The sequence below is a fragment of the Asparagus officinalis genome, chromosome 7 (genome assembly GCF_001876935.1).
Source record: "Asparagus officinalis chromosome 7, Aspof.V1, whole genome shotgun sequence".
In the NCBI taxonomy this organism is placed as follows: domain Eukaryota; kingdom Viridiplantae; phylum Streptophyta; class Magnoliopsida; order Asparagales; family Asparagaceae; genus Asparagus; species Asparagus officinalis.
The window spans coordinates 4,019,913-4,029,489 of record NC_033800.1 but is presented as its reverse complement, the minus strand read 5'-3'; the positions used below and the strand labels follow the sequence as shown (position 1 = coordinate 4,029,489).

General features: G+C 43.2%; 2 protein-coding genes across 2 annotated transcripts in view; one reads left to right on the top strand and one right to left on the bottom strand.

The window, feature by feature from the left end:
- LOC109848992 (dnaJ homolog subfamily B member 9) overlaps positions 1-1,587 on the top strand; it is a 2,140-nt gene extending 553 nt beyond the window's left edge. Inside the window, 5 exon segments of the mRNA XM_020418753.1 lie at positions 1-24; positions 26-53; positions 734-766; positions 875-969; positions 1,130-1,587. The exon segment at positions 1-24 is cut by the window's left edge and continues 123 nt beyond it. Of these exon segments, the coding sequence (XP_020274342.1) occupies positions 1-24; positions 26-53; positions 734-766; positions 875-969; positions 1,130-1,354 (405 nt within the window). The 3' untranslated portion in view covers positions 1,355-1,587.
- LOC109848991 (protein TOC75-3, chloroplastic-like) lies at positions 1,753-8,978 on the bottom strand. Its single transcript, XM_020418752.1, has 7 exons — positions 8,230-8,978; positions 7,900-8,121; positions 7,692-7,799; positions 6,701-6,892; positions 6,371-6,619; positions 2,687-2,941; positions 1,753-2,197 (listed from the first exon to the last, which is right to left on the bottom strand). The coding sequence occupies exons 1-7, from the start codon at positions 8,923-8,925 to the stop codon at positions 1,958-1,960; spliced, it is 1,962 nt and encodes a 653-aa protein (XP_020274341.1). The 5' UTR covers positions 8,926-8,978; the 3' UTR covers positions 1,753-1,957.

Below are 9,577 nucleotides of genomic sequence, written 5' to 3'. Positions count from 1 at the left end.
ACCCGAAAGGGGGGGTCGCCGCGCTGCCCAAGAAGAGGAGTTTTATGGGTTTGGTACGACTCTTGCCCTTCTAATAAATGCCGTCTCAATGTTGTCCAAGTACTAACATTATCTTGGGGGGGTGCTTGTTTCAACTTTTTTTTTTTGGGGGGGGATAGTGTGGATAACAAATTCTAGGTTGAAAAAATGGGTTTTTTTTTTAGTTTATGGATTCCGTAACCTTTGTTTGATTCAAAATAAATTTTGGGACGTTGAATACCCAAATAATAAAAAACTAATATATTATAGCGTTTGTGAAATCTTCTCTTTGCGAGAGGATTTAGGCTATAGATTTCAAATTCTAAAATTTGTAACGCTACAATTTGAGTTTGAAACAAACAAAGTACAAATTATAGGATTACATGTCCCAAAATATTTGATGAAACAAGCAACATTTTAGAAGTCCCAACCCACGTTAAAAAAACCTATGGATTTCAAATCCCACGGTGAAATCCATATCCTAAAATTGTAGGATTTGAAACAAACACCCCCTTAGCGCCGCGTATGCTTTCGCCCTTTATTTATTTCCGTTTCCTGTAGACAAACTAGATTTGATTTTGGGCATTGGCGATTCCTAGCGTATGGCTGTTTCGATGGTTTCCTCGAGCCATCGTTAGACTTAAAACCTCGATTCTTTCGATGTAGTGTGTATCCTCAATGTCGTCAATCCTCATATTACCCATTTATTCTGCAGGTAGCTTTTTACAAGATGTTCAAATGACTGTAGGTAGACTGTCTCGTGTTGGTTACATGGATATTCTCCTAGATTAAGCTGTTTGGTATATTTCATAGCAGAGGGGCCATTTCCGTAACGACTTCAACGTTTTTGTTGCAGCGGATTTCTTTCGCGATTTACAAGCTGAATTTGAGAACTGGGAAGCAGGCATTAGCTCCCAAGAGAAGCCCAAGAGCTTGTGGGAGGAGCTGGCAGTAAGTTATTAGTATATATACAGACATTTCAGTAGGTCCGATATTGCTTTTTTTTTTTACTTTACGGTTACGGAATGTTGCTTGGAAGGTTGACACTAACACAATAGTGTAGCATGCGCAAATTAAAATCTGCATGTAAAGGAAGAATTTCATATTGCAGGTCATTGGGGAGGAATTTGTTGAATTCTTAGAAAAGGAGCTCAACATCACCGATGTAGAAGGCGACGATGATGGTTCCTTTGAAGGAAACTCGTACTCGAAGCCTGGAGATGAGAAAAGGGACGGCGTTCCTCAAGATGAAGGCGGTCAGAAGAGCAGCATCCAGGATAGCTTCGATGATATTGAGAAAGCACTTGCTCAGTTGAAAAAGGAGTTGGGGCTTTAAAAGATTGCATCCCTACAATGTTCCTGGCTTCAAAAAGATCTCCTGCTGACTATCAAGAATCCCATTCAAATGGCCAACAGATCAATTCATCCTGCATCATCTTTTTTCTACTCATATCAGCCAAATTTGTAAGTTATCGTTCTCTCAATGTTCCTAAATGTAAATTAGCGTACAAATGTTCTGTATCAGCTGGCTAACAGATCAATGTGGCTTATAAAGTTTTCTTCTTTCTCCGTGCGAAGTATTTTTCTGTAATGCGCCTCATAAAGTTTCTTCTCACTAATTAACCTCGCAAGAATGTAAGAAAACATAAATATACACGTCTAATGCCGTATAGGTGAAGCGACAGAAAAAAAACATTGTAAGTTAGGGGAAGTTAAGGTTTAGACATACCAATATTTGGCCAAGGCAAAATCTCACTATATCAACATCAACCTTGAACAATACAAAGTACTTTTGCAAAGTAATAACCCCTAAATTAGAAGACAACGTTAGAGACATCCGATAACAACCAGCATGTACGTGTTAACTCTTCTCCTATTCTGACCAAAACAAAATTCTGTACTTTTTTTTCCGCGCGAAATGAACACGATACTGTGTTCCTCAAAATCTCTCCCCGAACCTGAGAACGACGGATCCTTTGCCAGTGTTATGATCGACGGCATATTCCATTCTGACTGGCCCAAACTTCGTACCGACACCATAGGATGATCCTTGTCCAACTCGCTGGAAAAACTCAGTTGGGTTTCCTTTTACATCCTTCGAACTACCAAGATCGTATCCGTGTTCAGCAAAGGCATATACAATGTTGTTCTTCACAGGAACGCGTAACTCAGCAGCAAGCTGGTAAGAGAAGTGTTTAGGTCCCATGTAATATTGGAATCAATGCCCTAGAATATTTGGGGTTTTCTTTCTTATATACTCGTTCATCCATACATAAGCAAATTTTTGCTAAATTACCCCTGAAAATCCCTCACATTAGATAAAATCACTCCATCATCCAACAGTGTTAGTTTTATAACGGAAAATAAGTGAATGGACAAAAAGCTCTTCCTCTCCTTTTCTTCTTCCCTCCCCTCTTCATCTCTTTTTTTTCTCTCTCTCTCTCTCTAAACTCTAAGCCCCCTCCCAATGACCTCCTCTCTCGCCTCCAAACCTCTTCCGCCGATGAGGCGAAAGAGTGGAAGGACCTTTTTGACAATTTACTCATTTTCCGTTAAAAACTAACATCGTTTGATGAAGTGGGATGGTTTGGGGGTATATATGGGGAAAACCCCAAAATCTTTTCCAAGTGTTAATAATTTTCATTAGAGCTAGAAATTAATGCCTCACCTCAAGCTTGTTTCTGCAAGCGCCCAACTCGCCCATGTTGTATCCACGAACAGAGTAGGGCCCACCAAGAGTGAAAGCATCATAGCCTGGGAGATCACCGACACATCCACCATAATTTCCATGAAGGACAAGAGTTGGCGGCGGCGGCTTTCCAGCACCTTCTTCTACTTTCTTTAACTGAATGAATTTCGTTAGCGAGAGCTGATGACGGTTGAAGAATGGGAATTTGGTGCCAACCCCAAGGCCTTGATCAACCTGGAAATAGGTGCACAACCATCAAGACTCAAGAGGGTTAGGGTAATGCTTCTTGTTATTGGAGAAAAATGAAATAAATAGCTCAACAAGGCAGGTGAATAAATGCTATTGCCTGAAATATGTTAAGTGTAGCTTCGACAGCAGGTCAGACAAACAAAGATTTAGAATCAGAGAATGTGTAGTGATAATCAACAAGCCTGTCAACCAACAGCACCGCGTATTTCCTTTCTAGTTTATGCATCCAGTGATCGAGTAGCTAGATACTGTCTAGTAGACTAGTACTATGTTTGTAGCCCAAAATACCCAACTGGTTGAATTGGGTATGCACACTATAGTGCGTGTTCATCTGTGGCTTTGAATGTGCGTAACCCACTTGGTAGATCTATGTAGTTGAAACAAGGAATGTTGATTTCTAACAACTTGATGATAGGTAGAGAACAGAAGCTAACAAAATAATTAATGTTTTGTTGCTGTGCTAACTGCTTGAACAAGAATTATTGTTCGCTCGATGCAATTAGTCATTCCCATTAGTAATTTACACAGTAGAGATCATAATGAATGGTCTAAATTCTCCATAATGCAGTAAACACTGCTTTGAGTGATCATTTCTAATTTTCATCATCGAATCTTTCTTCCACAAAATGGTCAACTATGGAACACAGCTCTTATGAGAGGGAGTAACAGAAGGACTGACAAAAGTACTGTGTGAACGCAACTTCATGGAACGTGGGGGCCACTGTGTGCAGGGAGTTCACGTGCATGAGTACCTCGCCAACAATGCTAAAGACGCGTTTTTTAGGTGGTCTCGTGAAGGCCACATCAGCAGCGGTTTACAAAACCGCGTATGAGGCTGAGTTCCGCGTGAAGACTTCGCGGCCCACAACCGAGTACCCGTTTCCTCTTTCCAGCAGCTATATATAGCGTGTTTTTCTAGGTTTTCATGGGCTTGAAGTGTGCGGAGGCTGAAGGGAAATCAAAACCGGCGGCTTGAAGACAGAACTGTGCAAAGGCGGCTTGGGTTTCGTGCAGGAATTGAAGGAGAAAAACAAAGGCTGCAGAGAGCAGGTGCGCAGCACAGGAGAAAGAAGAAAAAGTCAGCGGCTTTTGAGAGAGGAAGAAAGAGATTAGATTGAGGGTTTAATTGTGAGAGTTGTAAACCTATTTGTATTCTTTTTCTTTCTAATAGTAGATCTCCCCCTCCTTGACCCGTGGACGTAGGCAGTTTGCCGAACCACGTAAAATTAGTTTGTTTGAGTTTGTGGCCATTGTAATAGTTTTAGGATCCCTCGACAGGTCAGTCCTAGAACTGTGGAAAGGAAATCTTGGGGTAGCTAGATAGGATGATAAATTTAGAGAACCGTACCTTGCTGGAGGAGGATCGGTGTTTGATGTCAAGCAATGGTCTGCAGAAGAGTTTCTGGACAGAGGCTTCGACATATTTGGGTCATCCTATTAAAGAGTTGTCAACTGCTGTGATTGGAGGTAAAACTCAATTGGAAGATAGGTCTGGTAGTGTCACTTTGGTTGAGGCTTCGATGATGAAGCCAATTGACTCTCAGCAGGTGGAGAGTTTTGGACAGACCTTAGAGGTATCGCAGCGGGTGGAGATTGATGCTACTCCACATTGGGTAGGGATTTTCCCACATACTCCAGGTCATTCTGTATTGGTTGGGATTCCAGCTGAGGTGACACAACGTGGAAGTCATTTGGATTCAGATGCAGATGATGAGTTGGGTTTTGACTCGAGTGCAGCTGGTAGATGCAGTTTGGATATGACCATTGGTTCACCTCAGGTGGAGGTGTTTGAGGCCATTGGAGGTGCTATCAGTCGCAGAGTTGATGATATTGGAGAAGGGTTACGAACTCTTCTATTGGATTGAGGTCGTTTGCAGCCATTTGGGTGAACTACGTTCGGCTTGATTCCTTGGGCAAGAGGATACGTAGGCAGTCTTATGATGCAGCCGGGTTGGATTTTGATGGGGGTGAGATCGATTTGGTGAGTAGACACTGATATTTGGAGAGTGTTTGTACTCTCATTTGGGCTCTCGACTTGTTATGGATTGAGTCCGTTGTCATGAATTGTTTCACTTCGTACTGGATACAACAAGTGAGACATTTGTTTTGGTTGGTGTCGGCTCAGTTTTGAAAAAAAAAAAACTTCGCCGAGGTGGAGAATTGTGTGAACGCAACTTCATGGAACGTGGGGGCCACTGTGTGCAGGGAGTTCACGTGCATGAGTACCTCGCCAACAATGCTAAAGACGCGTTTTTTAGGTGGTCTCGTGAAGGCCACATCAGCAGCGGTTTACAAAACCGCGTATGAGGCTGAGTTCCGCGTGAAGACTTCGCGGCCCACAACCGAGTACCCGTTTCCTCTTTCCAGCAGCTATATATAGCGTGTTTTTCTAGGTTTTCATGGGCTTGAAGTGTGCGGAGGCTGAAGGGAAATCAAAACCGGCGGCTTGAAGACAGAACTGTGCAAAGGCGGCTTGGGTTTCGTGCAGGAATTGAAGGAGAAAAACAAAGGCTGCAGAGAGCAGGTGCGCAGCACAGGAGAAAGAAGAAAAAGTCAGCGGCTTTTGAGAGAGGAAGAAAGAGATTAGATTGAGGGTTTAATTGTGAGAGTTGTAAACCTATTTGTATTCTTTTTCTTTCTAATAGTAGATCTCCCCCTCCTTGCCCCGTGGACGTAGGCAGTTTGCCGAACCACGTAAAATTGGTTTGTTTGAGTTTGTGGCCATTGTAATAGTTTTAGGATCCCTCGACAGGTCAGTCCTAGAACTGATGAGAGGAAGAGCCGATATCTCACTTGGTTGAGATATCCGCTTCAGATTCTTGTTTCCTTGGTGAGACGGGAATTCTTATCGATCTTTCTCTCTTATTGTGCACCAGAAAACTCTGCCGAAATTTCCGCTGCGCACAACAAGTACCGCGACCGTTAACCTAATGTGAGAGAAATGATGCTCAATTATCAACAATGGAAATTATCCACATTGGCAATAGAGACGATTGTCAAGAACATTGGAAGCATAGTTTTACGGGGGTAGGGTCACTGTAGAGGAAATCTTGACTCCTTGGCTATGCATTTAAAGTTCATTCAAGAGCAATACTATGAAGTTTTCTGAGACTAGGAAAGAGCTTCGATGAAGAAACATGTCAAACATGCCGTCAGGAATTACATTAAACTATTGACATAAAATATCAATCTAATGGACCAAGTCTTGCATACACCCTTTAAAGTCCCAATTAATACATCAAACAGTCTCACGGTTCTTTTATCAAAAGCTTGATTTCTAACTTGACATGTGCGTGTGTTATAGTTAAGCCTAGCCGAGGATATTCATGCACAAACCCATTATGTAATCTGGTAAATGCGTAAATCATAACTGAAATTTACGAGAAAAAGAAGCAACAGTCAAGGACATTATACCTGAAACACATTCCTGTCACCCACAGTTGCACCATTTACAAACTTTGTATTGTCACGAGTAATATTTGCTTGTGCAAATGCCATGCGATCAACACCAGTACCACTAAGGGTTGTTGGAGGTCCATGCATGCTCAAAGCACCAGTTGGCAGTTGCCGAGCACCATGAGTGCATAAAGAGCTCGTCCCATCACGCGTTTTGATCTCTTCCATCACAAGTCCGTAAGTTAATTTGCTCTGACTAGTTAAAGTCTGCAAAATGCATAATATACATCAAGACAACTGGAAGCTTAAGAGCAGTGGAGTAGAGTGGTGACAAAACTTTGCACCTACCTCGGTTATATTGGCTTTGATCCCCTCTCTGTCAATCCATACAGGGGGAACTTCATCCACCCCAGACCCACCGGTGAATACAGGACTCATCTTGCGACTATTAAAGCAGCTGACACGAAATGTACGGTTACGAGGATTGTGCACACCATCCACGTAAGGATGCACATATTCAAACTTGTAACTTAGATCATCCTAAACTAGCAAACAGGAAGGGGGTCAAACTTGTAACTTAGATCATCCTAAACTAGCAAACAGGATGTTAGAAAGAAAAAAGACAATGAAAATGGCGGTGAAGAAAAGAAGCATTTATCAACTGAAATCTCCAGGCTATTTGTTAAATTCAAATGCAATTGAACTGCTTGTCCTTTCACCATCATCTCGACAGGTTAATCCAAAACCAAATTCTAACCATCGTTTCACATGCAAATACACACGCACACATGTGCGCACAGCGCACGCGCGCCCACAAAAATAAAATAAAAAATAGAATAAAATTCACCAAGTTGTTATAACTGTGTTTTTAAAAAACTTCAACTTATGCAAAAATCATCAGAATGTTCACATGTGCTATATGGCATCCAGATATTTCTATGTGCAATGCTTTACAAGTTTACATCCATTTAAATATAAAGTAAAAAGTGGTGAAGTATTGATACGCATACTCAACCAACCAACCCACTCTGAGATATGCATCCCGCTAACCAATAGTAGGTTATCAATTTATAAAAAGTAACATTTAACCGGTAAAATTTGACAACATCTAATTTAGTGGATGTTCGAGTAACCTAAATCCATGAGCCATCACACACACGCGCGCGGTCAGTCCTAGGATGCTCTAGTATGTAATAACACAACACCTGGATACCTTAACCGAGTGCATGCATCCAAGTATATCACAAGTATCTTTATATATCACAAGATCTAGAATATTGTAGCATATAAGGTCACAAGTTACCTAAGGATTCAGGAGATTGCTAAGGTCACAAGTTACCTGAGGATTCAGGAGGTTGCTAGAGTTTACGGAGGCTACTAGGGATCTGTTTAGCCCTTTGATGTTCCGATGCTCATATGTAACTGTTCCACCAGGTCGAATCGATCCCTGAAAACAGAAAATCACTTCATTTACCTTTTTGTAGCTACTTTTAGTTCAAATTTAGTTAATTCTCGTATAGGAAAGACAATTAATTAGTTGACAGTACCAGAGCTGGCCATCCATTTTGCCCAGGTGCAATATTCCATTCTGCATTTACTTCAGTTGACTTTTGTTTCGTTTCTTTAAGTTTGATATCAACAATGATCCCTCCTTCATTCTTTTCATCAGGCCGTGGATTCACCTCGATGTTGGAAAATAAGGAAAGAGAATTTAAGTTTCTTAGACCTTGTTTCGCAGCCTCGATGTTAAAAACATGGCCCTTGTTCAGCTGCGACAAGAAATGTATATAATATCAGAACATAATTAAGCTTGGAACGTCAAACACAGAAGCTGTAAGTAAACGATATGAACATCAAAAAACCAAAACCGAAATTACCAGATAGGGCAACTCTCTCTGAATGATCCCAAGTTGAGCGTCCCCCTCGACAACATTCCCAAGGTTATCTTCAAATTGAATTGCGAGCTGTGTAATATCTCCTTCCAGAACCTCGCACACAACCTCTCTACTAGTCAAATTACCAAAGTTAACAACTTTAGCACAAGCATACCCTTCATCATGGTACCACTTCAGGACTCGGTCATGGATCCTCTGCAAAAGCCTCGCGCTCACTTTCCCATTCTCCCTCAGCATTTGCCGCACCTCTCTCTGGACCGTAACAGGCAAAAGGCACGGCCTTGCCCTCTGTATCCTCTTTCTATGATCCCTCTCCTGGCTCCTCACATGCTCAAACTTCTCTCGATCCGTCATGTCCGGATCCATCTCCACCTGCTTCATCTGCGGCAACAACCCTACATTGATGCATCTGAAGGCATCCGCCGACGGCCAGGTGGCCTCTGTGTAGGAGACAGTGAGGCCTAGGGTTCCATCAGGCTTCGTCTTGGCCTCGAGATCCACCTTCTCAAACATTCCAGAAGAAGCTAGGGTTTCTAACTCAACCTGAAGCTGTGACTTGGGGTAGACCCCGCCGGGCAGTAAGGAGACCATCTCGGAGAAGGGGTCGTCGGCGCCTGAGGCGGTGGATCTCCGGCGGCGATCGAAGAAGAGGATCTCGGAGATCTTGTACCGCTTCATGCCGCTGAGCTTGCGGAGATCCGACGATGAGATGTTGGCGGGAAGGCCAGGGACTCCCAGTCCAGGGCGATCCCCTCACCTCTCCCCTGCCCTTCGCGTTAGCCGATAGGCTGGGAACAGCCAAGACCACACCTCCGCCGCCGCCTGAAAGGAGGAGTCCACCGGCAGAGGCGAAGATGGAGGTCAGGGCTAGGGCTAGGGTTTTCTTGCGGCCGGACTCGGGAGAGGGGAAGGGTTTAGGGTTTTGGGAGGTGGATGAAAAGGCGGGAAAGGATTGGACCGCTGAGATTTCGGAGGAGGGAAAGAATTGGACGGCTGAGATTTTGGGCGACGGATTGCGATGGCGGGTAGATGGGCGGTTGACAACTGGAGGGGCGCTGAGGAGCTGCAGTTGACCACAAAGCGGCATTGCTTGCAGCTGAAGAAAGAGAGGAGGAGGAGGAGGAGGTAGAGATTGCCGACGGAGTTTATTTATTGGAGTATGCTTGGGGAGAAAGTTTTCTTTTCCGGGCCGGGTTTAGCAGAATCCGATCCAATTAGAGTCGGTCCGAAAATTTTACGCTGAACTAGACTAATTAGGGGTGCCAAACCGGATCCGTATCCGAGGAAATATCCGTAACCGTATCCGTTACGATACGAATATGGTTACTCA

Coding starts and splice junctions, on each gene's coding strand:
- LOC109848991 (XM_020418752.1), bottom strand. CDS start 8,925: ATGAAGCGGTACAAGATCTCCGAGATCCTCTTCTTCGATCGCCGCCGG. Junction 6,620..6,700: donor TCAAAGCCAATATAACCGAG/GTAGGTGCAAAG, acceptor TGCATTTTGCAG/ACTTTAACTAGTCAGAGCAA. Junction 2,942..6,370: donor GTGACAGGAATGTGTTTCAG/GTATAATGTCCT, acceptor ACCTATTTCCAG/GTTGATCAAGGCCTTGGGGT.